Here is a 27,474-nt window from a genome sequence, read left to right as displayed (position 1 = left end):
TTCTCCATCAAAGTCCCTCTCACAGTCAGCCAGAGACTTCTCTGTTTGACGTGCAATGCATATTTAGAAATACATGTTCTGAGTGCCAACCCATCTTGAGTATATTTCCTTTAACTTTATAAATGGCCCTCAGAAGATCTAACTAGCCACCAATGTTCTGCCCACCATTGAGTCCTTGAAGTGCCAGTAAATACATATACCACACATACCATATTTGAGCTGTCTTCAGTCTGTCAGAATGGAGTCAATTACTTGTTAAAAAAAAAAAAAAAGCACGGAAAATACAATCTTTGTGGTGTGCTTTTTCCCACTTCAGCATGAAAAATGACTTGCCAGAATCCCGTGTTGCTCTTCAGATTCTGGGTGAATAAAGCATGCTGCCAGTCTTGAAAATAACATCTTTCCCAAGTTTCTCAAATCGTCAAATCCATTCAGCCCTGGTGAAGCATCTGAGAGGGTGTGTACTCCCGTCTGCAAACTGGAGCAGGGCGGTGAGAGAGAAGCAAAGGAGCATCCCGTGTTCAGTTGCCAGAAAGCGAAGCAGGGCCAAGAGGAGTGCTGACTTCCCCCAGAATCCAAGGGAGTTGTGTAGCTGCACAGAGATGTGGCTTCCCACTGTTTTCACGTGCACTGTCTCCTGTAAATCCCAAATCCTCCATTCCCAGTTTGACATCACTGTTAGCATGTTTACTGTGAAGTTTGTACCTCTCTGCTACTTGGAACTTGCCCCTACCTTGTTCCCAGCAAATGTTTACTGGGTGTCCTTGTGAGCCAGGGTGCTCTAGGCACTGAGACTCTGGTAATGACTAAGATCCAGTTCAGCCAAAGAAGCCTGGTCTAGAGAGTAGAGGAGATTCTGAGCTGAGGAACATAGAAGCCTTTGCCATGGCAGGGCTGTTGTGTTAATGTCCTGTGAGTGGACAACACTGGTTGTCATCCTTACCTTCCTCAAACTAAAAGGACACATTTTCAGCCTTGCTCTCCATAAGAACCTGGTTTTCTATCATTTGAAAGACAATGAGATGGAAGTTGGGTTTTCTATAATTAGACAAACAAATTATTTTACTTAGTAGAGCAGGTCCACCTCCTAAGTGGCCCTAATTATCCCTTCTACTTTGCACAAAGGACCTTTTATTTCCTGTCCTGATGAGCCATGGACAGAAAGGTCTCTTTGCAAATTTCCACCTGTGGGCCATAGACTGTATGAGTGTATGGTGCTGGGTGAGAGTCTCATCATGGAGTCTCAGCCCAGGCCTTTGGTTGCTGTTGGATGTAGCATCAAACTGAGGGCAGGTGCAGGCAGGAGGGAATGGGTATAATTTACTTTGCTGATGGCCCTGGTATACTTTTCTAATCTGCCTTTCTCCCTCCCTCCCCCTGCCTCACTGGAAGTCATTGATACCATCCCAGCCAGATGTGACCCTAAGATGCTGTCACAGTGACAGCCAGAGTGGGGACTGGGAAGAAGCACACAACAGTAACTACCAATTTCCAGCAGCTGTGTTGTACCTTCTTCTCTCCCGGGGGTGTGATGCAGCTCAGGCTAAGGAGAGAGAAATTGTCAGAGGTGAAGGAGCTCCAGGATCTGAGGATGTCTCTCACTTCGACATTCCCGGCCACTTTCCAGAGCAATCAGACTATGGTGTGCACACGTGTGCTTATGTGAGTTGTGTGTGCACGTGAGCACACACACACACACACACACACACACACACACACACACATTGAGACTGTGTTCTCTGGTGGTTATTCATGATGGAGGCACCTCCTAGCTCAGTGTTCCTGCCTCTAATTACTTTGACCTTTCTGTGGCCATTTCACTTTCTATTCTCTTTCTCTCTCCTCCTTTCTTTCCCTTAGGCAGTCCTCCTCCTCAGCTCGAGATTTGTATCACTTAACCAAGAGACTCAAATCTCAAAATGTTTTAGCATCAAACATAGTGCTTTCTAAGTCTAAAAACCCTCCAAGCTGCCTCCACTAGTCCCAGATAGGAACTTAGTGTCAAAGAGAAAGTTCTCCAAGCTGTGCTGATGCAAGTTTGAGTTTGAAGCCCTAGAAATGGATCCAGCTGAATCTCCTCAGTGCTAGGATGGTGCTGGATTTGAACCAGTCTGAAGCTAGTTCCCAGGGAACATGGGCATGTGGGTATTTTGCTCAGAAGGACGCCTTTCCCTTCAAATGTAAAGTACAAGTCTAGATGTCCCAGAGAGGAGCAGTGAGGACTCCCCTGTGTAGCAATGAATGGAATCCCCAGAGCTGGGGTCATTTTAAATACCCAAATTGCTGAGTAGATATTTCTAGGGGAAAGAAACTAAGCCAAAACTCAAGCTCCGATGTAGTTTTCTTAGGAAATAACTCTTTAAACCAAAGCCTTATCATGTACTCCTGGAATGCCCATGTGTCAAAAGCACGACAAGAAGGAAAAATCTAGAGTGAAACACCATCCCCATTGGTTTTCTTATCTTTTTTTCAGATGTGGGAATTTTTTATAACCTTTGAGCCAAATAGCTGCTTCACAGAGAATCTGCTACCCAAACAGTGTGCTGGTGGGCTATAAACACAGCAATGGGGAGAATTAGCGTCTCTCAGAGTCTTCATCTCCTTGTTCACTTATCCATTCATCTATCCATCCATCCATTGTTTCCCTTCACTCATTTTGTCAGTATTAGATGAATTCTTGCAGTTCAGTAACTCAATTTAACGTACATTTTTGAGCATTTCTTATGTTCCCAGAAGCAGGGACAGAGAAGAATAAGACCTGCCTTCCAGGAGTTCCGAATATAAGGCATGCAATATTCACAAAGGAGTAAGGCTCCCTGGTAGAATACCAGGGCTGTACAGGAGATGGACCACTCTGGGGGGACCTGGAAATTTGGCTCCTGAGGCTGGACAAGGAACCAGAGAGCAGATGCCTATACCTTGGAAAGCATTCATTAGTAGCTTTGGCTATTGGAGTAAACTGTTTTAATGTCTTAGCAAATCTAAGAAACCCTATGATACCCGGAGTGTTCTTGCTCATGGTGTCTGGTGACTGGGATATAGCTTGAGGCATCATCTAGGACCACACACCTGCTAGCAGTCCTTCCATCTGTAACTCAGCTGTTCCCAATATGGTGCTCAGACTAGGATATCACTCTCTCTGCTCATACACTCTGCATGAGCAGGGCACCAGCCCGTTGCTCTCAGAGGTTGTTTGAATGCATGCAGTTTGGTTTGCTGGTTTGCCTGATGTTAGGATCGGGTGTTTTTTCCTCCCTGAATGAGGCTCTCTCTGTGGCAGACCCAAGACATGCCCTGTTTGCCTCTCCAGATAAGGGTGACAGCAGGCTGGGTAGCTTTCTTTTTCTTTTTTTTTTTTCTGAGTTGATCTGTTCCCAGATCGGAGATAAGGACCATGTCACCCCAGCATCACCCTACTGAAGAGACAACCACCAATGTGTACTCTCCACTCAGTCCGCCCGAAAGTGTATGGCCTAGAATAAAGGGAAGAGCCAAGTGGCGCTTTCCACTGCAGTCCCTGATGAAGCTAAGTCATGTGTGACCCAGAGGAAAGGACCCCCAGACTAATCAAGAACCCAAGGGAACCTCTAAGACAAAAGGGGGCTTGTGCTGTCAACAGAGCAGTTTAGGGGGGAGGAATCCAGAGGTAGGGCTAGTGGCTTCCTCCAGCTCCCTTGGGACAGGTTGGTAACACAGAAGCAGGGTATGGGCTCCAGAGGGGTGGCACACTGCAGGATGGTGCCTGGAGTGCTGTGGCTGCCTGTTTTCTGATGAGAGTCTATTATTCCCACCAGCTTTTCCTGCTCTCCCTAAACACAACAGAAGCATTTAAAGGAAAAGGGAGAGCCTGCTTCTGACCTATGTTAACCACAAAAAAATGCTCATCATCCAAGGCCCAGCTTTCCCTAGAATCCCTCTCTTGGCAGGTGCCAGGCACCCCAGCTTGGGTTGTTCTCCACCCAGTTCTTTCTCTACAGCCTGTAGTCCAGTGCAACACCCACATCTCGCACAGCCCACAGCAAGCACATGGTGAATAAAGGTGGATGCTATGTGAGCAGGCAACAGGCTCCTGTTCAGGCCCCGTGTTACATGGCATATGCAGGCCCTGGCATGACAAAGCCTTGTGGCTGGGTACATGGCTCCCTTGCCTTTCTCTCCCAGTACTGTTTCATCTTTCCTGCTTGTGTTGACTCTTTTGCTTTCCTCTTCCTAGCATGGAGACACACTGAACTTCTAGTTCCTCCAGTCCGGTGGCCTTGGTACTCTTAGCTCAGCGATTCCTCCTGGTCAAGGAAGGGCCCTGAGAACAGAACCATATAAAGACCGACTGTCCCACCTCTGCTAGTCACTACTGCTTTCCTGGATATTTTACTCTTTCCTTCACAACCATTCCAGGGCCAGGAAGGCTTTACAGTTATGTATATGGTTCTAACAATGGCCAAGTCCTGAAAGTGGGGGGGGAGGGGGTTTACCTACTGCTACCACTGGGTCATTTGGACCCCCTGACTTCCTTCCTGTTCCATAGCTCCCTCTGCTGTCATTGATGCCATCTTGCAAAGGCCACACAGCCCTGTCCGATCTGACCCTTGTTTCTACAGCCTCATCTGGCTGTACTTCTCTACTTCCTTCTCTCCACTTCTTATTTCCTCCTACAATTGCATCTCCTACCCTGTCTTTATCATTACTTTTTATGTCTATGTGCCCAGCTACCGGGGACTTCCTGTTTACAGTACATAGCCTAGCAGGACTTACGTTCATTGACCCCACTCAAACACTCCCTGAGTACCTATCCAATGCTAGGCACTGCTCTTGGCACTTGGGATTCACCGGTGACCTAAACAAACCAAAGACACCTGTGCCCATGAAACCTACGCTATAGCTTTTAAGACAATAAATGCCTGTTGTGACGTGTAAGGAGCCCACACATTCATAAAGTGATAAATGCTGTGGAAAAATAGAGCAAGACATGTGGGAATAGGGATGCTCAACAAATTGTTAAATTGAATTTCACTGCCATGTGGGCATATGTGGGGAACTCTTCTGCACTGACTCAGCTCAAGCCAATAAGCCACAGGCACATTTTTTTACACATCGTCTCTAACCATGAAACAGCATGAGCAGGCAGGTCTCTGAATGCTTCTCCATTTTTAGTCCTATCATACAGAGAACACATCTAGCACAAAGATAGAAATCAAATTGAGGCAGCAGTTAACAAATTTTCATATTCCTTGGGGAGATCACTTGGGTGACCATGACTGCAATCCTAATGCAGATGGACTAACTACACTGAACTCCCAGGCTATGAGACAAGACCCAGGAGTCTACTTTGGTTGAGTATCCCAAATTGTCCCCATCTTAGGGCCCAGTGTAGTGGAGATGCATTATTTTGTCATTCCAGATACAACTGGTAGCATGAAGACAATGGTATGTGTCAGGGGGTCCCAAACTTTGTGGTATATCCCACATCCAGTTAATCTATAGTGCTTGTAAGGGCGGTTGCCACCCCCAGAGCTCCAGGGTGAGATGGAATGTGAGCACTTCTAAATGAGCACCTAATGATACTGGTACTTGAGGCCACATCTTGAGAGCTGCTGATGGAAATCAGTCAGGAAGCTGGTACCTTAGAATCTAGAGTTTTATAAGCTCGGTTCACAAAAGACAACCGTGGGGTTCATTGTTAGTAAACCAAAAGTAAAGTGTGTTTCATTCTTGGAAAACATCAGAAGAAATAGATTTGAGAAGCTGAATCAGAATATATTTCCTCTTTGATAGAAACACTGTACTGTGACTTGTCTTCACACCGCCTCCTGCCTGAAGTATGGGGACGTCTGACAAGCACATGCAGGAGCTGTAGGGAGAGGATGGAAGTCAGTGGACAGGGAGTTCTGAAGAGATTCTCACAGCAAACTCCCCACAGCCCAAAGGAGCCGGTTCTGGCTTCCATTGCCTCCAAGTCCTGCAGGCGTTTGTGACTTGCCACAGAGTGTCTCCATCAGCCCATCCGTCACAGGCTAGGTGCCTCCTCCATCTAGGCTGTGGTGTCAGGGATAAGGCCCCTTCTCTGACACATAAGCCAGGAAGGGTACTGCCACCTTTCCTGGCCCATTTGCCTGTGAAGCACTCGCTTTGAGCACTCTATTGCCCAGACCCCAGGAATGGAGATCACTTCTCACGTGTTATAAGCCTCAGTCTCTAGCCCTATCAGTAAAGCTGGCCCTTTTCACAACCCAAGGTCAGCCCTCCTTAGGGTACAGCTTAAGATTTAATAGCTACAGAAGCTAAGCCCGTTCTCAGATGGAAAAACAAAACAAAACATGTTTTGTGATGTGACCCACCATCCTAGACAAGTGAGTAGAAAGGCACTGGGATTCTGTTTCTTTTCCAGGAAATTAAACAGCAGGAGAAGTCAGGCAAGACCCCACCCCCCCCCCCGAGGAACACTGCACAGGTCCTTATAGCTCAGGTCAAGGTTATAGGGAAGGAATTTAAACAGGAAGGAAGCCAAGTATAATGGCAGGTCCTGATCCACTTACCCAACCCCAATTGAGCCCCTTTGCTTCCTGTTGATCTGTCCACACTCCCGCCTGTCCGTCTCACCCTCTGCTCTGCTTGCCCTGTCCTAACTCTCCTTCATCTTTCCAGATGCAAGACGCTATGGGCTATGAGTTGCCCTGGGTGTATTTTGTCAGTCTGGTCATCTTTGGATCCTTTTTCGTTCTAAATCTGGTTCTCGGTGTTTTGAGCGGGTAAGCTGACCATTTCTGTGTCCTCTTTACAATGCAGCCGAGCAAGGTCCCAGGTTCCACTGCGTTCAATGCAGAATCCTCAGAGACAGGACCCTAACAGGCCCAGGAAAACGGGAAAAAAAATTCTCCATGCAAGCACAGATTCTGACCATTGGCTGCACAGGCAGTTCGGCCTTCTGAGTTGCACATTGAGGATCCCGGGTCCCACGCTGCTCAGCTCAGCGCTGGGGAGCCGGTGGCTGGCGCTTGGCCGTGCTCGGTTGCTGTGTGTGCCTGACTAACTATCATTCCATTCTTCCAGGTCAATGATGCCGTAGGAAGGGACTGGCCCTGGATCTATTTTGTTACACTAATCATCATAGGGTCATTTTTTGTACTTAACTTGGTTCTCGGTGTTCTTAGCGGGTAAGCAGGACCAAGGAAATGGTCTTGATTTTTCCATTCATTTTTATTTATTCTTTCTGCTATTCCTGGCACTATTCTGTTTCTGGCTCTGATGAACCTGGGATAAAGGGTCACTCGGGAGCCTTAAAGTGAAGGTCTTTGGCCTGACTGTGAAGAGGGTCGGATGCATAGGAATTAACTCATTGGTATGAGTGGTGGACCCTGGAGAAGAAACACCCAGTCCCACCCCTATCCCAACACATACACCAAGCCCTTCCCAGTTCTAGTAGCTGCTCAGATAGTCAGGCTGCTTCCCCTTGTGCCCTGCTCACTCACCCCGAGGAGCAGCATGGAAAGACTTGAGTTGGAAGGGCTTCACAGCAGGAGTCTATAAGAACATTCACACACACACACACACACACACACACACACACACACACACACACACACAAACCACTCACAGTGTCCTTGAAAATAAATACTGGTCTGATGTCATGAGCCAGTTATCATCTGCAGACAAATAACACAGACTTTAAATCACTTTTATTTAGTGAACAGGCCAGAGAAGGAAGAGTTGGGGTTTTGGCCCAGCATTGTCAAAAACAGAAACAGCTAAAACTCTGTGACTCTGTGTGTGTGTGTGTGTGTGTGTGTGTGTGTGTGTGTGTGTGTGTGTACATATATATGCAAGCAAATCCTAGTTCTCATCTCAAGGCCAAGCAGTCCACCACTGGTGTTTACTTTTCTGAATGCAAAGGACACATAACTATTTAAAGCCACAACTTACTATGAGGCTACAGATGAGGTGTAATTTATTTTCCTTTAAATCTAGCTAGATGGCCACAGATATAAACCTACCTATTTTCAGCCCTTGCTCAAATGCAATTAGAAATGAAAGAATAGCTCATGGTTGAGGCATCAAGTGACCCCAAGGCTGGCCCCCTTCTCATCATGGAGACCTGAGGTGTTTCCTTAGCCACTTTTTTTACTAGCTCATGTCAGCCATGCCAAGACCTGACACCTAAAGGTTCCTGGTGACCCTCTGGCCCTCTAATAGAGGACCTACCTACTGACTCTGTTATAGCGGGAGGCAGGTGGGGGATCTGTTTCTGCTCTGCTGGGATAGGCTTGCTGCTTTCATGGTCTTCCCAGGCACCTAGGGACTTCCTTCTGGGGGCAGTTCAGGAAGAAGGAAGGCTACTGTCAGTGCAGACTGACATGGCCAGGGCCTGGGGTTCAGTCTAGAATAGACTGAAGAAAAGAACCTCCTCCTTCCTTACCCCTCCAATGGCCCTGGATGGCATCTTGCCTTTTGCCAAGGTAAGACCACATAAGGGAGCAAGATGAAAGGGAGATGGAGTAATATGTAAGTTCCCAGTTAGCTGCCTGGAGGGGACAGGGGTTCGTTTTTTATCTTCCAACACAAGAAAATGGCCTGTTGTTTATACATGAATCTCACAGACAGCATTGGAAAAAAATCAAACTCATTATCCCTTTGAAGACAGAAATTTGGCTTTCGTAGCTCTGTATCTGGCAACTTCATCTTTTTAAGCCTTCATTTTCCATGTCAAAAAAAAAAAAAAGATAGAGATAACATCAACTTGTAGGTGGTTGTCACTGTAGAATGAACAGGAATGCCCATGTAGAGAACTTAGAGAACTTAGGATGTGGCCCTGCGGTGCTGGCCCTGCGGTGATTACTTTGACTTTTCTTTTAAGATAAGTGACACGAGCCAAGAGATGTCACTTGCCCGGCACTCAGCAGACCTGGGCCTGGAGTCTCAGTTTGGCCCCTGTTTTCTTAGGACTGCCTGCTTCCTCTACATTGAGTGAGCTTAGCTTTAGCATAGTCTATAGCTCTAAGCCAAAAAAGAAAAAAAAAATCTTTAAATTCCATTTTCTTTCCTCAGATGTTAGGAATCAAATCTTAGTATGTAAATTTCCTCCAGGAATCTAATATGAGAATGAGGACCAGCCTCCAAAGGCCCCTTCTTCAGCTCACAGCCATTGCTGACCCCTCCTCCCAGAGGAATGACCAGCCTGCTGGTGTCAGAGGAGCAGAAGCTGATATGGAAGGGAAGGTCATTTTGATAGCACACCTTGGTCTCATTTAGATCAAATGAGGATATATGTACAGAATCCACAATTCTGATGCTTAATTGTTTTCAAAACACTTAATTGGCACAGGACAGGAAATTAAAGGTTCTTTAACCTTTGCATCTGTGATCCAGAGTTCAATTGGTCTGTTCTGGAGCCTTCTGGTACCTGGCTGTTCTCAAAATTACAGCATGCTTCTGGCAGCTCCAGAAACATTCATGGACCCTTTGCCCAGCCAGACAGGTGTCTGTAAACAGTTGTCTCCCCTTATGGCTTTGTGTCAAGGGCCAGTTTCTCCAAGCATGTTGTCTCTAACCTGGCCAGTGTCAAACCTGGAAACAGGCTCCTGTTGGTGATGGTTTGGAGTTGGCAACTTGATTAATCTGGAAAACAGTGTAATAGTTAACCACAAGTGTTTGGGAAAACACCCACTCATTCAATAATTAGACTTTAATTAGACCAACCTTCCAGAAAGTCTTAGAGCCCATGAAATGCACTACCCACCCCCAAGGATAGCATGAACAGTCTTCTCCAAACTGTGCCAAGGCCTGTGCTCTGCATATCTCATATATTAGATTATTTAGTATCCATAACAACTCCATGAACTGGATGCTACTCATATTTCCATTTCATGGAATAAAAGAATGAGATTTACATGAGGAAGCCACACCCATTCTAATGGGAAAAATTAGAGGATGGAGGGCAGGGCCAGAACATCGTCAGTCCACAGGCTCTTCCTATAACTCCCATGCTACCCCTGCTCTAACCCATTGCAGAAGGAAGTGGGGTGGTAAAAGTCAGACATTATAAAAGTGGAAGGGTGAAGGAGAGATGTGGAAGAAGCAGTCCACAAGCTTCTGGACACAGCCAGGAAACAAAAAGAAGTCCAAGCTGGAAAATGCTACCTGGATGGCGCAGTGGGGCCAGCTGTTCAGACAGGAAACTCCAGAGCTTGATGGGCCTTGAGAGCAGAAGCAACTCAACCATGGCTGTGAGGTGTTCTCTGACTGAGGAGTTGGGGTGTGAACCTTATATCCACCAATTAATAATTCTCTTTTACAGCCCAATGACGTAACTCATCCTCATAAACTGTGTCCTTTAGCCAGCAAGGAAGGGCTAAAGTGTGCTCGGTGTGTGCTGCTCAGAGTAGGGGTGGTATTCCATACAGTTTCTAGTGAAAAAGTAGAAATTCCAAGATTTTGGTTACCTGAGGGTTCTACATCCTTTATCTGCAAACCTCACATATGCAGAAAGCCTTCCTTCTGATGAGACCACATAGTGTGAACAACACACAGCTCTTGGACTCTCTTCAGAAATCTTCCAAGTTATGTAGTGATCCTCAAATCTACCCTATGCAAGGCACAGGACTGCATCAATATGGGTAACACTTGGATTCGAAACCCAGAAATCCCAGTCGCTAACCTATTAGAATAGAAACAACAGTTGACAGTGAAACTTTTGAAATGGTATTTGAAGCTGTGGGTGGGGGAGTAGAAGCCTGTGCTCTGAAGTCTGGGCCTTTGGATGAGTCTGTACCTAGGATCTCTTAGCTGGGTAGCTGCCCCATCCTTTTCCACATCAGGAGACAGGCATGTCTCTTGCTTACAAAAGCAGAGTCCCTGATGGGTGGGACAGTTACAGCCTGAAAGGATACCTGGAATATGAGGCCATTGGTAAGACAAAACAATCCAGAGCGAGAAGGAGGCCAGCACACGCTATGGCAGCAGAAGTGGCCACACGGAGTAGATTCTCACCGTTCAGTGGTGATATTCTGCTGATTCATGTTGGACAATGTACCAGTGACTACTGGACCACCAGTGCAAAGTACAGAGTTAGATTCCTGCTAATGAGTCACATTGTCAACACATTAAAACATCGGCCAGTGTGTGTTTCTGTGCACAACTTATTTAGTAACTGTCACCCATGCGTTAACATTAGACTCACAGCCGTCAGCACTGGAACTCATTCCCGAATGACCTTATCTCACAGTTTCTCTGTCAGACAAGTCACAGCCTTCTCAATCATTTAGAGCTGTGCTTGGGGCCTTATAACAGCAAAATCTCTAATGAACAGCACAAAAGTATACACACACACACACACACACACATACACACACATACACACACATACACACACACACACACACACACACACACACACACACACACACACACACACACATACTAAATAGACTGACCCTAAAGAAAGACATTTGCTTACATTATGGCAGCTGAATTATGGAGAGCACCTTAAAGTATTTTATGTTGTCTGACCTTAGCAGGGAGCATGGGACATGTTTGTTTTGTTTTGTTTTGTTTTTCTATTCCGTGCATATCTACACATGACTGAAAGTGCCATGGGCATTGATTGGGGGATTGCGAACAATTTTTAGCAAACCCTCAAATAGCAGAGTAATAGTTTACCTATTCAGTATTGATTTTCAAAGGGCCAAGTGTCCCACGTGATTTGCCCCCACCAAACCCTGTTGCATGCTTTATGTGAATGAGCACCGACCACCCTCCCCCCTTCCATGTTTTATCTTGCTATTGCTAGTGACAGACGCACTCCTGCCTTGTGACAAGTCCCACAGGAGTAACTGATTGTCTTGCTGGCTCTGGCCCCTGAGCTGGGTACATCCTGTCAGGCTGGGGTTTTATGTCTTCATCAGCTCAGATTCCAGAGCAGGCACATGGCCGGCATCCAGGAGAGGAAAGAGACCCAGTGGCTGTCACCAGTGCATTGCCACCACGTGCAGCCTGGAGCTCCACACAGCCACAATCTGGCTGCATCCCTGCCCGTGGCACTATCAAAGCCCCATATTGCCTTGTTGCTCAGGCCACATCTTCATCCTGCCACAGCATGTCCTTCCTCTACAGGAGCAAAAGAGGGCAGGTTTCATAGAAACACGCAACTACCCTGTTCGCCTTCATCCCCTGTGACTGTTCACGTAGATTTCCCATGGTTCTTATGGTGCAGACAGTGAGCTTCCACTCCAAGGGCAGATGCTGTAAAACAGGACCAGGACCACTTCCTAATACCAGATGAATTTAGGGCCTGTTCTTCCAATGCTGTGAGAGGGGTGGTGGGTGTCTGATAACCAGAGCTGAACTCTCTGAAATTTTCCAGAACTAAAGGATTCCCTTAGCAACTTCATCCTTTTGAAACTCACTCGAGCCCACTCTAGGGTAAAGGGGTGAAAAGTACATGGGTGTAGCAGAAAGACTGTAAGAAAGGACCCTCAAGGGGCTGGGGGTTTTGTTTTGTTTTTAGTTTATTTACCTAGGAAGGGAGTGCACTCTGAATCTGTTGGTCTAGAGAGTGAGGTCAAGGTAGGGGAGGCTTCACCATGTGTAAAGTAAGAAGGGAAGGCAAGGAGGGGATGACATCTTTCCATGGCCACCCCAACAACAAAAGCCAGATCCTACCTTCACCATGATCTGTCAATCTACTGCCTTTTCCCTGGCATACAACTTTCTGGGAAGGAAATAAAAGTGCCCACCAGTTGGCAGGAAGCCCAAGAAATAGCAAGTTCAATCTGACTATAATTGGATTCAATCAGATTTGAGAAGAAAAATCAGTCCAAACTGGAGTATTGTTAAGGACATTAGTTGAAGAAGCCTCGTTAGCTTGAGAGTCTCCGATTCTCCCAATTAAAACATTTCCGGGGCTCCTCCCAGGTCTCAACCCCATTTCACCACAACATTGAGAGTGTGAAAGCCTGAGCATTGCCCAATACCAGAGACAACAATGCATGCACTGGGTGGGTGGTATGTGATGACAGAGTCTCCCATATATGACACTGGGCTTCACTGGGCCTTTTGTCCCCCAAGGTTTATAGGTGACATGATTACCTCCAAGGCACCTTTCCTCTGCAGCACCAAGCTTGTGCATGAAGCTCTGTTAACTGGGTTCCATAGCTGGGTGTCCTGATTCGGGCTCTCACTGAGAAGAGAGACAAGAACCATGGCCCAGGGATTAGTCAAGACACCAGAGAATTCACATGCACACCCCACCCACCCCATCCCCACCCTACCTCCAAGAACTCCAATTTCAATAGGTCAAAAGCCCAAAGAAAACAAACTTTCCTGCTACCCATAGAGAGAAGGGGTTCACAGTCACTGTGCCAGCTGGGAACTAACTTATTTGTCATTGCCTCTGCCCCAAGCCCTACCCTTGCTTAAAGTGAATTCAGAGCTAGAGAAAAGAAGAGCTATGTCTGAGACAAATAAGAATGTCCTCTATGGTTCTTTCTTCTAGCAAGTCCCAGGCAAACTACAATATCTGTTGATTATTACTTTAAACTGCAACATTAACTTTGATACCATCTGCCTTTTACGTATTTTTCTATCCTGGGTAGATTGCTTTAACCCAAATAGCAGGTCCCAGGGTATTTTCTTGTGTTTGGAATCCTTATGGGTATCCATGTGGGTTGAACTCCCTCCAGGCATGCTAAGAACAGTAGAGTGAATTGTAGACATGAAGACAGAGATTGAAGAGATCAAACCTATTGGGCCCCTAGATAATGGGGGTACTGGTAAAAATTTACTGCCCTTCTGTGGGGGAAATGTCCTGATCAATCAATTGCATTGGCTAGCTTTCATGGTGTAAATATTCCAAACGTAGCTATTATCATACTATCAAGAAGACATCACTGAAGCCAGAGTTGGGAAAAGAAAGCATGATTGGCTCAGAGACCCAGTACAAGTAAGTGGGCTCTGTCATCACTGGGTCTTAATAATCTGTGTCATTTGAAGATGCTTTGTCATTTTTTGAAAAAAGGTGTGACCTAACCCTGGATGACACGTGTTTCCTTGCTGTAGAGGGGCAGTAGAGTGACTGGAAGGGACTCCGGATCTTTGGAGGATAGCTGTTACTCATAGGCAAAACCTATTATGATCTAGAAAGTGAATGGACAACCCTCATCCCTTTAGATTTTCCCAGCCTGTGTCAAGGGCATGCTCTCAGTGCTCCCTGCTCTTGTGGGAGTGAAGACAGAACTGGGTGCTAGAGGTAGCTGTCTGTATGAAGGGGTGATTTGGAAAGGGTTCTCCACACAAAACAATTAATTCCTGCCTTTTCTCCCCTTCTCTCCATCTTTCCTCCTGGATGGACTCTCTGCCCTGCCCTGCCCTGCCCTGCCCCACCTTCCCTCTCACACTAGAGAGTTTTCCAAAGAGAGGGAGAAAGCCAAAGCTCGGGGGGATTTCCAGAAGCTTCGAGAGAAGCAGCAGCTAGAAGAAGATCTCAAAGGCTACCTGGATTGGATCACCCAAGCAGAAGACATTGACCCTGAGAATGAGGATGAGGGCATGGACGAAGACAAGCCCCGAAACAGTGAGCAATTACCTCCTCTTTGACTAGGGTCTGGGAGATGGGAAGAGCAGTGAGCCAGGAGAAGGTGTTTCATGCAGACCTTTCTTTCCAGCCTATAGTTGATGTTCCTGGAGGAACATTGTTAATGGTGGCTGTCATAGGAATTAGTCAGATGGGCAATTACTGCCATTAATGTAGAAAACCTCATATTCCATTTATAAGCTTTGACCTGAAAACACAGTTGAGTTTGTGCTAAGGTAAGTGAGACATGCCTTTCCTGTGGGCTTTGTCCCTGGAGGTGGGGGCAGGCATCCTGTTCCTGTTCCTTGGGAACAGTTTCCACTACCCAGCTGCTTGGAAAAATGTATGCTGGACAGGATTCTCTCCACACTGGCAGTGGCCTTCCAGAGGAACAGAGTGAGCATTCTCATTGAGTTGGTAAGTTATTGTCAAGGATCCAAAGAAATGCTTCTGGGAAGGTTGGAGGAAACACAGAGGAATTCCACAGAATCCATCTAGATTATAAACACAGAGCCGGATCTCTTCCACTGGGTTTTCTCATGGAATATTGCTGGAAAACCTACAGGAGGGATAAAAATGGGAACAAAAGGTAACTGTAAATGTTTAAGATAACAAATCATGGAAAGTCCAACTTAAATCTGATTAGCCCAGTGATTTTCAGAGTGGGATCCTTGAATCAATGGTGACATATGGAACTTAGTAGAAATGCAAACTCTTAGGATCCTACCTAAACCCACTGACTAAGGAACCCTAGGGTGAGTTAACCAAAGATTGTGATGCACATTGAGTTTTAGAACCTTTGGGTTCGCTCTAATTACTGTGCATTGTAACAGGTCTTTCTTTGGACCACCAGCTCCCAAATAATGATATGGAGACTTTTTATTAATTTTAAAGGTTGGCCTTAGCATAGCCTTGTTCCCAACTAGCTCTTAAAATTTAAATTAACTTGTTTATATTAATCTATGTTCTGCTATGTGGCTTATTACTGCTCCTCGGTACTATATGTCCAACTTCCTCTGTGTCTGGCTGGTGAATCTCCTGCCTGCGATTCTTTCTCAGAGTTCCTATCTCTGCAAGGAAGTCTCACCTATCCTCTTCCTGCCTAGCTATTGGCCATTTAGCTCTTTATTAAACCAATCAGAAGATGCCTTAGGCAGGTGAGATAAAACAGAGACACAACTTTACACAGTGTATAAAAAGATTATCCCAACAGTGCATGCTTCCTGTGACCTTGATCTCTGTGGATCTAATATCCTGTCTCTTCTTCTGTGTTCAGCATTTCTCTAGCATTTTGTATGTTTGAATAGTTGTATTTCTGTCCTTCCAAGCAGCATGATTTAAAGGCAGATTTTCTTAAACATTGGGTGAGCACTGAGCCATGCAGGTGAGGGTAGCATGGATAGAATCTGCCCCTAAGCAGAGAGGGACTCAGAAGAGATTCTGCCTAAGAAGAACAGGTGAAGGAAGAAGACGGCCAAGGATATGAGCAGACTCTCACTCTCTCACTCCAAAGACTGATGTCATAAATCTATCAACTACTCCCTTCCCAGTAACCCTGCTCAAGGTACAAAGATAAAATTAAAACACAGAAACAGCAAGGGACTGGTAACAACGTAATTTAATAACCCAAGGAAACCTTCATGCTCCACTAAGCAGTTTTGCAAGCTGGAAGATAGGGCCTTTGATAGATTGTTACAAGGAGCAATGGTGCCACTGAGGGTTTTTCTGGAAAAATGCAGGACAGCTTCCATTGCATTGTTGATGAAACCGCAGGGCAGTTGATTAGCATTGAGTGGAATAGTACACAAGTCTGTTGGCCTGTGAGTCACAGAAGGGCTTACGGAGAGGTTGATGTCTTGGCTCTCTTTCTGCCCTTGCTCAGGATTAATCAGGATAAATATTTTGTTGGGATGTGTCATATGAAAATGGGCAATACTCACAACATGCTTCACAGCCAGTTGCCATTCACAGAGACAGGGTTATATTGTTTCCTGTTAAATTAAGAGCTTCCAAAAAAAAAATCACATGCTGCTTCTCCATCTTGCCCTTTATAAGAGTAAATTCCAAGGAGAGTTCCCAGCCTGGGGCATACCTTGCTGTTGGAGCAGATTACACTAACAGGCTTGTCCATTAGCTGGCCACTGCTAAGGTTTCCTGAAGCCTCAACACAGATAAGGTTAGACTCCAGAGATTCACCTCTCCCCATACTGCTTCGTTATGGCTGGAAGAATGTGTGGAGTATGCTTCTTGTCCCTGGTCAGCCCTTTCAGGAAACCTGGAGTGGGATTCTAGAGCCTAACTAAATGGAAATATGGAGGGATTGTTCCAGGGGGGTGGGTCAGGGGAATGAAGATCCAAAGAAGCAAGAAATGGGAAGTACAGTAGTTAGATGTGATAAAAGGGAATGTGGGACTCCAGAACAAAGTTGGAACCAGCCCATAGGATCCCCAATAAATGTGGATTAGATGAAATTCAATGATCAGATTCAAGGAAGACCTTGCAAAGAGTAAACATTTAGTTCATTTGTGGATGGATGAAGAGATGAACTGGATTCTAGGTTTATAGACTATTTATATATAGTTTACTTGCAGAAAAGGCAATTCTGTGGCTTGGAAACTATATTCTTCTCTTTAGGACTTCATGATTTGCCCTTTGAAACAAATACAAGGGGAGAAATGCTTGTATTTTAATTAGTGTAGCTCTAGTTTTTGAAATGTTTAAAAGATTACACTATGGGATTTTTGCCAGTTCTTTTCAACTCAGAAATAAAATTGTGTGTGACTGTGTATGAGTGGGCAAGTGTGTGTGTGTATGTGGCGGGGGGGGGGGGGACGCACAGGAGACTGTATGTATGTGTACATACACATCTGTAATAAATGTGTGTATCCATGTATGTGGATGCATACACACACCATCACATGCATGTGAAGGACAGGAAGGATGGGTCAACCTCAAGCATCATCCCTAAGAACCCATCCACCGTGTTTTCTTAGTCAAGGCTTTCACTGGAATCTGGGGCTGGTTGACTAGTTTGGTTAGTCAGAAAGCTGTAGGGATCTGCCTATCTCCACTTCCTCATCACTGGGGTTACAAGTGTTTGCTGCTCTGCCTAGGATTTTACGTGGATGCCAAGACTGGAACTCAGGTCCTCATGTTTGTACAGCAAACGTATTACCAACTGAGCTGTCATCCTGCTCACAAAGTAAAGAGAAGGTGTGTGATTACTTAATCACACTTCTGGTGACTCTGCTTCTGCCCCAGCCAGCATCCCTGTCAGCACAGACCAAGACACAAGACCAGTCACTCAGAGGCAATGCTCGCTGCATTGTGGGGACAACTCAGAGACACATCATTGTGCAATATCAAAACAAACATAAATAGACCTGTCATCAGCTTTCCTAAGAGAGCCACCGAGAGGTGGAAGAATTAGAGGTTGGAAGATAACGGAGAAAAAGCATTTAGCTGGGAGATTTTCCCTTAAAAGATTAGAGAAAATTAAGTCAACTAAGTACAAACAGTTAACTCTATATAAACACAGACTCCAGTTATTCTTGCCAGCCAGCCAACCAGCCAGCCAGCCAGCCCACTGTAAATTAAATGTCTACTGTTGCTGGGCGGTGGTGGCGACGCCTTTAATCCCAGCACTCGGGAGGCAGAGGCAGGCAGATCTCTGTGAGTTCAAGGCCAGCCTGGGCTACCAAGTGAGTTCCAGGAAAGGCTCAAAGCTACACAGAGAAACCCTGTCTCGAAAAACAAAAACAACGACAACAAAAAAGTCTACCCTTGCAGGCACTGTTGTTAGCACTAGTGATATAACAGTGAAGGAAGCAGTTAAAGCTCCCTGCCTTTGGAGAGGTTCTATTCGAACGGGTGGAGAATATATGAAACAGTATGCCAGAGCAGTAAGTATTGATGGGTTTTGGTGTTAGAAAAGGTGGTCATGGCACACTACTGAGAAGGAGGTATCTAAATAAAGATTTGAAGGTAAAAAGGGAGGTATTTGGAAAGAGATTGTTCCAGGAAGAGGGAAGGGTGATGTAAGAGGAAGCAGCGTGGCTGGTACATCTGAGAGCATAAAAGAGGCTGGTGCAGTTGGGTCTCGGGTGGAGGTGAGGCAGACAGTGGTGGAGAGGATGCCAGGGAAGCTGGGAGAGGATTGTGTAATTTGCTGACATGAGGTCCTGGATTTGGGCTGGAAGTAAGCCAGCAAGCCACTGGAGGTTTTGAGAAGAGTCGTGATGCCATCTGACACACATTTAACAGGACCCCTGGAGCCACCATGTGTAGAGGGAAATGGAGGCCACCAGGGCAGGAGCTAGCTGAGAGGAGACGCCCTGGGAAATGATGGGATGTTATCTCGGCAATAACGGAGGAGGCAGGAAAGTCAGAATTCAAGGTGACATCATTTGCTGACAGATAAAACATGGGACACGAGAGAGAAACGTCGATGATATTCCAAGTCAGGGTAAGAACGGGGTTGTCATTTACTGGCATAAGGAAAACAGAGACAAATGGGGCAAGAATATGAAGACAGGCAACTCAGAACTTAGGTTTACATGCCTATGACATGTACAAAAGGAAATGTTAGTTTGGTGACTGGCAATGACTGAGTTCCAGGGAAAGCTGCGGCACTGAGCTGTCATTAGGGAGGGTCAGCAGCATAGAGAAGGCACTGAAATGCACTTGTCAGTGAAATCACCAGGGAAGAAGTGACTAGAGATAAGTAAAGCCAGGAACTGAGACCAAGGTTTGGAAACTGGTTGATTAAAAAAAAAAAAAAAGCCAAGAAGATTTACAAAGTGAGACCAGAGAACTAGCAGGAATCCAGGGAAGAGGGCAGTATTGCTGGATGCCAGTGAGGTGAAGAAACACTGACAGGGACCCTGGCCTAAGCCTGGGGGCTACTCGTTGTCATTCTTCAGTCTCTTGGGCTCTTAGTCTTCTTAGGATGGCCCTAAGCATGATTGCAGTCATCCTCTTTGGCTGGCATGGGTTAGCTGCCAGAGATCTGAAGACTCAGACCTTCATGATCCCATAAAAGAGGGAAGAAGAGACTCATTCCCTCAGTCCAGTGTAGCTGTCACCCAAACAAGACCATCGCTGGATCCCAGTCTTCAATTGTGTCCCCCATCCATAGCCATGTCAGCACCAGGCCTTACCACTGCAACTGCTCATAGACAGCCTTGACAAAGAGGGATGTGATAGATACTCAAGACCGTCCCAAGACCATACATCCTAAGAAACAAGAAAGGGGCATTTGTAGCTTCCATGTGAGGGAGCGGTCTTGGTCTCCAAGTTCCCCTTCTGTCTGGTAAAGAAGGAGATCTCACCACCCCAGTGGCTGCTTTTGGCCTTCCTCTAGGCTTCAGTGAGCACCTGTTTCCAAGGTATCCCTGGGAGACTATTGCTGATACACACATCTCATTGTCATTGGTGAAGATGCCCTGCTCCAAGGACACAGTCCATTTTCCAGGTCCAGTCTCTATTATGATAGAAGGCACTAGAGGGAAAAGTTGGGTAGAAAGAAATGGGGAGCCAGTATTATGGCTCAGCAGGTGAAGGTACTTGCTGCACACACCTGCAACCTGTGTTCTCTGTCTGGAACCCACACAAATGGTTTAGAAGGAGGAAAAACACCACCACAAAGTTGGCCTCTGACCTCCATGGTCACATTGATCACATGTATCCCCACACATACACAGAGAGAGACTAATAAATTCAATCTTTAAAAAGAAAGAATTGGGAATTTTTTCTCTTTAAGATAAAAAAATGCATCTGTTAAATGTCTACTCACATTGGAACTGCTCTCTCATATCACTAAGACAACTTGCGTACAGACCCAGCCTTCTGAAATTCACTCTGAGACATATTTATTTGTATGAGCAGATAAAGATGGGCATACAGTAGAACCAAACACGGAGCTTCTACCCAGATAAGGGAGATTGAATATTTGTACAAGTGGTGGCTGGTAATGTGACTCTGTAGTGTTACTTCTGCAATCATCATTAGCAAGCAGACCCATTGGCCTGCTGTGTGCCCTGCAGGACTCAGAATAATGCCTTATTGAAATACAGAAATCTGAGGGCTTAGGAGAGCTGCAGGCTGCCCACAAAGAGCCCCATGTGGTTTGCAAGCATAATCTGAATATCATTGGTTTACATTAGATATATGTCAAGGACATGAACATAATTATTTGATCTTAATATATATATATATATATATATATATATATATATATATATATATATATATATATATATATATATTAAAGATATAGTCATCTTATGGCCTAGGGTAGTCGCATGTCTTTACCAGTGACAGAGGTCCTTAAAAACTGGCTCAGATTTCAGGAGACATTCCACTTCCATTGTTTTCCTTGGGTCTCTTGACTGAGCACTCTGAAGTCAGCATGCTCCAGAGGCCACCCTGACCTCACAGTGCTCCCAGGAGAATGAGGCCATTGAACCAGGTGCAGGTCCTCAGGCCCCAGCAATTCAAGTGAGACCCCTAAGCCCTGAAAAGTTGCTTAATTGGTTAATAAAGTGGGAGCCCCAGATGAGAAAACACTTCCTGGACTAATAGAGAAGTCAGCTTTCTAACTGAGTCCCAGATGCACACAGCGCATGGATGAGCTCTGGTGAGGTCATCAGAATAGACCAAAACCAAAGAATTTGTTCAGATACCCTATGGGGGAAATGTTAGCCATCTACTCCATTATAAATAAACCAACATTTGCTGCAGTTTAGACTCGTTCATAGTCCTTCCTCAGACCGACAGAAACTACTCCCATCAAAGATCTTCAGGACTCGCCAGTAGGATAATGAATAGATGGGCTTTTTGAGGGAAGGGGTGTGAGTTGAGATTGGTAGCTCATTTAGTCCAGGCTGGTTTTGAACTCCTGAACCTTCTGCCTCTACCTCCCAAGTACTAAGATTACAGGCATGTGCCACCGTACCCAGCTTAGATGAACTTCGATAAGGTTAAATGTCTATCATTTCCAAAAACATATTTGAATTCTGATGAGTTTCTTTGGTTATTTTACACACACACACACACACACACACACACACACACACACACACACACATACACGTTAAGACGTTTTTAAAGTTTTTGGACATAGAACTTCTGGCTTGCCCTTAAATCATTCACTAAGGATAAGTCATCAAGGATATGACACTATCATTGTAATCATGAACTCAGTGGTGTACTTATCTACACTGGGTCTATCCACAGCCGGTCATGAATGGGCTGCGGCTCTTGGGACTCTAGCCCTTCCCTAATGAAGGATAGCTGCTGATGGATTCTGGGAAGTGGTATTATATTCAGATGTATGTGTGCTAGTGAGCCCACCAGAGTCCATTGGATTGTGTCATACTCATGGTCACTCAGAGGAGTGTCCTGGTTGAATCCAGTGAATCGTAAAACAAAAAGACATGGAAACAGGAAAGTAACTGTGGGGGATGAAGATTGATAGGATCAAGAGGGAGAAAAGAGAAGTTGGGCAGGGAGAGCATTCAGAATGTATTACATACCACTGTCAAATAAAAATTTAATTAATAATAATAGAAGAAAAATAGTATTGGGACTGAGTTTAACTAATATGCCCTAGGCCTCGCTCTAGAACTTCCGTGTTCAGAAATCTAGCAGCTCCTGTGGGAGACCAGGAAGTTACTTCAGCCACCTAGGTTTGCTGCTGACCTTTGCTTAGGTGTGATAGACCAGAACTGTCCTCATTGCTTAGATTGAAGTGAAGAGACTTCCATGCGTGTCAGGCTGGCACTCGGGGAAAAGCTTTTGTTTCCCCGCTCCATCCCCAGGTACACACCAGCAGGTCCACTCACTGCATAAACAGATCACGTGACCCATGAGATGTGACCATGGTGTCCAGCTATGTTAACAGAGTCCTCTAAAACTCTCTCGCCCTCTCTCCATCTCTGTCTCTGTCTCTGTCTCTGTCTGTCTCTCTGTCTGTCTGTCTCTCTCTCTCTCTGTCTCTCTGTCTCTCTCTCTCTGTCTCTCTCTCTCTGTCTCTGTCTCTCTCTGTCTCTCTCTCTCTCTCTCTCTCTCTCTCTCTCTCACACACACACACACACACACACACACACACACACACACACATCAGGCACAGGATGGAAAGAAATCAAGGATCAAGGACCCATTTCTTGTTGGAGTGTTCATTAGCCTTTCCCTGTGTTTATTAGTTCTCACTGAGATCAGCTGGGCCCTGCTAAAGCAGAAGCTTATGGTGTCATCCGTGCCCAGCAGAGGGTGGACAGGTACTAGGCATGGAAGCCAGTCTATGGCAGAGGGTCCCTGCGGCCAGGTGCTCAGCTTACTCTGCCCTTCTGCATGGATAAAGAAGTTAAGGGGTCAGCTGCTAGTGATGAGGCAGAGTGCCTGTGTTCCCCCAGGAAGATCCCAAGCTTTATTGAAAACAGTAGCACTTTATGTGGAACCTATAGAAGATGTAAAATCATTTGTATCTACCTATGATTTTCACAATCTTTTCCCTTGTCCTGTGAAGTCAAGTCCTTCCCCACTGACCAGAGGAGTTGAGAATGTATCAATGCAAGAATAACACCATCCTGGGAAGGTGCTCTCTAGGCCCACCCTCACTGAACAGCTGTTGACAGTTGATAGTTGCTAGGTGTAAATCATTCTTTTTCCAGTGTTCAGCCATTGCTAGGTTTCCCATGTTCCAGTGGATGGCCCTACACCGCTACACATATGGGCAGCACAGATTGAACTTAATGGGTTATCCCAAATTAAGACGCAAAATTGGGAGGGAGACATGTTTGTAGGATTTAGAGGGGAGAAAATGGTGAATAGATATGGTCATGTTTCATTGTATGCAAATATGAAAACTTCAAGAATAAATAAACATATATGTATTCTAACTTGCCTCTCCATATTCCCTCGGTGATACAATGAAGGGGAAGATAGGTTGTTAAAACCAAACCTTTCAGCTCTAGTGAGCTGTTTCCATGGCGCTTGGGTGATATATATTAGCTTTAGCCCTAGGTGTCTTGAACAGAACTGGAGTGCTCATTCTAGTCTCAGACTGCTGAGACATTCAAGAACGTCTAGAATCCTGCCGTCCCTAGACCGCTAGAATGACGTGGGATCCCTGCACAACAGTCTGTACCCCCAAAGCAATCTTGTTTTTTCCACCAGTTCCCCATACCCCCACACATTAACCTCTCTGCCTGGAAAGCCTGACCCACCATTTAACTCTAAACCTTTCTCTTCTTCCCTGCTCTTAGCAGCTCTGTTCACTGCCCCTCCCCTGCAGGACTGTATTCCCCTCACTGAGCCTGGCATGCTTGCCCACCTGCTGCACAGCACTTCCTGAGTGTTATTTGTGTCTCTGCTGCTTGATCTGATGCTGTGCTGGGCTGTCCATTCTTAAAAGCAGCGCCTCTGCTGGCCCAGCACTAGCAGAGCCTGGGGAGCATGGGTGGGCAGGAAATATTGGTTGGAAAGGGGTGAAAAAGAGGAGGAGTAGGGACTCAGGCCTGAGTTGTCACTCTGTCAGATCTGAAACCAGAGTAGACCAGATTTGGTCCAGCTGAGAATATGTAATGAATCAGATATGTAAATTAAGTTTCCGTCTCCCCACCTCCACTCCCCCCTCTTTTTTTTTTTTTTTTAATCTGGCAGCCTTTCTTTTACACTTCCCTGGGAGGGCAAGGCTATTCCATAATACTTCTCTTTACATGTTTATCTCTTTTCCCTTTCTTCTTCAAATATGTGAAAGTTGAGCTCTGGAAATACCTCTGGCTTTTCACTCTGTCTCAGGAATGCCAGCTAGCCAGCCAAGAGTAGCAGTCAGCAAATGGTTAAGAGATCAGTGAGGATAGATGCCCTGTGGCTTCTTTGGGTCCAGAGCACTGAAGGCATTTAAGGCTTGAAAAGCTCATCTAGCTTCCTTCCAGGGATACAGAGGTTTAATTCCATCCACTCTGTGGTCTTCAGCATAATGCTCATTTCATCCACTGGTTGCAAAGGAGATTGATTTATGGAGTGGGTGTTATCAGCAGCTGAGACCTAATGAGATCTCTGCTATACCTCCTGGATGGAATGGAAAGCGACCATTTTGGTAATAAATAGAGAGCAGCATCTAATTTGTAAATTCCTCTTTCCGTAGCTAGGCCTAATCTGATCAGTGAGACTGAAGGGAATTGTTGATAACCAAAAATTATTTTCCATGTCTTAATCTGGCCAGGAAACTTCACTCCTAATGGAAATGGCGAATGGCTCTGGCAATAGTTGGGAATGACATTTGTCATTAGACTAACCCAATTGTTGCATATTGAAAAACACACTTAGACTTTAATCTACTTAGCACCAAACTGGAGCTGAAGCTGTGCATTGCGCTGTCCCTGGTCTCGTTGGTTCATAGCATCTAAATCTCTTTCTAGTTAAAACACAGAAATCTGTGGTAGTAGTCTTCCAAGATGTCAGCTTGACCTCACTGATTAGCTGGCAAAGCCAGATGGCCCACTGCAGAGCCCAGATGGTGGTCACAGATAACTTTTTTGACATGCTAGAGATCAGGCTAAAAGAGCAGAACAGAACACCGACTCTGAGGCAGCCTTGGTTCAGCTTAAGGTTTAAAAAAAATTAATAATAATCCAAGCCCAGTATGGTGGCTCACTTGGGAGGCTTGAGAGTTTGAAGCTATAGACAAACCTTGTCTCTAAAGAAAAAAATTCAGCAGGCACAATGGGGAGTTAAAGAATCTCTGTTTTCCCCCTTGGGCTTAAATCTTCTGCATGTTAGCCGGAGTTTGAGACTTTGCAGTCTTTTCACGAGGCCTTAAGCATTCCACAACATGAGTTTGTGTTAGCACAAAACAGAGGCTTCTTAAATATTTCATGCTAGGAATGCAGCAGGGATGGATGTGTCTAAGAAACAGGCAGCCCCCAAAGGACCAGGCAGCTGCTGTCATTCTTAGGGATGTCCATGAGACAGCTATCATCGCCACCAAGTGCTTAGAGTCCTGCTGCCCTTTGAGACACAAGATATGTGACCCCGAGGTTCCTTCTGTCAGCCTACACTTCATTTCTGCGTTCCCTGGTAGACATAGTACCCAGTGTTTTTCACAAGCATACTCTATTGTTCTTTAGCATTTTGACTGACAGCCATAATTCATGAATGCCACCTGAGTTGTATTGTCTTCAGTCCTCACCAAACCCTCCCAGAGTGGTGGGATCATCTCTCCATTTTCAGATGAACAGGTCAGGTTAAGATCATTTGCTTGAGAGTGGATGACTACTTCGCAGGAAGCATGCACTAGCTCTCCCGAGGTATGTATCCTTGGACCCTAAAACCCATTCTCCTGCATCTCTTGCCAGATGAGACAGAGGAAGAGGCCCATTGGGAAAGATGGATGATGGAGAGATGGATGGGAAGTCCTAGCGAGCAAGTCGGGAGCCCTGGTTCCTGATCTTGGCTTCAGTCTGAATTAGCTGTCCTCAGACAACCCCTCCATCCCCTCTCTGAGCCTCAGTTTCCTGCCCTGTAAAATAATACACAGATCAGCTCAATTTTTCTGTACATCTTTGGGCTTTCAAACCCTCTGAATACCACCCTGGTGCTGTCCATCTCTTTGCGTTCCCTTTTCCAGAGTGGATGTGTGCCGAGTCCAGGGAGGAGACAGTGCTAATTTGTAGAGGATCACTGTCCTCATTCTGACTGGGTGTCAGGGCTGCGGGGGCTGTGGAGAGGAAAGTCTTGCTATTAAGAACCTAGGGCACTTCTCTTCGCCCTCAGCTGACACCGTAGCTGTATAACTCCCCTGTGCTGGTCTGAGGTGCCGTGGGTGCAGCACTGTTAATTATCTCTGAATGGTTAATTACTCTGACTGCTTTGCTTTCTCTCTGCCCTCTCATCTGCCTCATGTTCCCACTAGTGGTTATACTTTGAGTGTATCTCCTGCCGTTCCCCCATTGGCCAGTTCCCCAGTGGCCCTTGGAAGCACTAGGCTGTTACAGTACCACACCCCAGTGAGGCGCCTGAGGCTGGTGCTCCAGCTTCATGTTCCTGGTTACAGTGTGCTAGCTAGCCAGCACCTCCTCCTCCCATCCCCCTTTGCCTGATTGCTTATGTCATTGCTCTCTTTCAGTGAGTTAGCCTTACAGTTATCCCCCCCACAATGCAAGAGGCAACAGCAGCAGAGCTGACAGATTTTGTCCAAGGGGCCTTGACGCTGTAACACAGCTCACAAACATCTGCATTCCCCACAATCCACAAGACTGACCATCCTCTCCCTTCCGAGGAGGGCCTTACTTAGTCCCACCCATCCTGACCAGGACTCCATCCTGTGGTGGCTTTGCCTGAAGAAGTTTGGTCTCTAAAGTTCATGGTGCTCTGATTCCTTTCTTCCCTCTTGGCTCAGAGCTGCTGGCCAGGAGACTGTGACAGGGTCGCCAAATAAGGGGCATCTCCTTCAGTGACCTGGGCACCTACAACACCCTTACCCTTTTCATGATTAGAAAAAAACAGCTCATCTGGTACACACAGTGGCTAAGAGGAGACTTGGCACCTGATCTACCTGACTTCAAATTCCCAGGTCCTAATTAGCTGCTCACTTTGAATAAATGATCAAATTCCAAGCCTGTTTCCTCATATGTAAAATAGGCTCCTGTAATACCTCACTCGTGGTACTCTCATTTCATACGTGTGAAACATGGAAGAGAGGCTAGCATAGAGCAAATGCTTAAAAAATAGACTGTTAGGATTAGTACAGGAGATACTGTTGTATATACTGCTGGAGGACAAAGCCTAAAACAGACATGTGACATGACAGAACATACTACCCCTGGGCCAAGCTAGAAAGGGACCAGGGACACACATCTTTTCTTTTTCCTTTCATACCATGCCAGATAGGTGACATATTCCTCTAAGCC

At 45.8% G+C, this 27,474-nt stretch overlaps 1 protein-coding gene across 8 annotated transcripts in view; it reads left to right on the top strand.

The window, feature by feature from the left end:
• The window catches only part of Cacna1c (calcium voltage-gated channel subunit alpha1 C), a 541,159-nt gene that overhangs the window by 380,238 nt on the left and 133,447 nt on the right, over nucleotides 1–27,474 (top strand). For all 8 annotated transcript variants that reach the window (XM_036181728.1, XM_036181732.1, XM_036181730.1 and 5 more), the window contains exons 8-9: nucleotides 6,643–6,746; nucleotides 14,388–14,560. In XM_036181728.1, coding sequence (XP_036037621.1) covers nucleotides 6,643–6,746; nucleotides 14,388–14,560 — 277 coding nt within the window. The remainder of the gene's footprint in view (nucleotides 1–6,642; nucleotides 6,747–14,387; nucleotides 14,561–27,474) is intronic.

Source organism: Onychomys torridus, chromosome 3 (assembly GCF_903995425.1).
Source record: "Onychomys torridus chromosome 3, mOncTor1.1, whole genome shotgun sequence".
In the NCBI taxonomy this organism is placed as follows: Eukaryota; Metazoa; Chordata; class Mammalia; order Rodentia; family Cricetidae; genus Onychomys; species Onychomys torridus.
The sequence above is the reverse complement of the archived record's forward strand: the minus strand, read 5'-3'. Positions and strand labels throughout refer to the sequence as shown.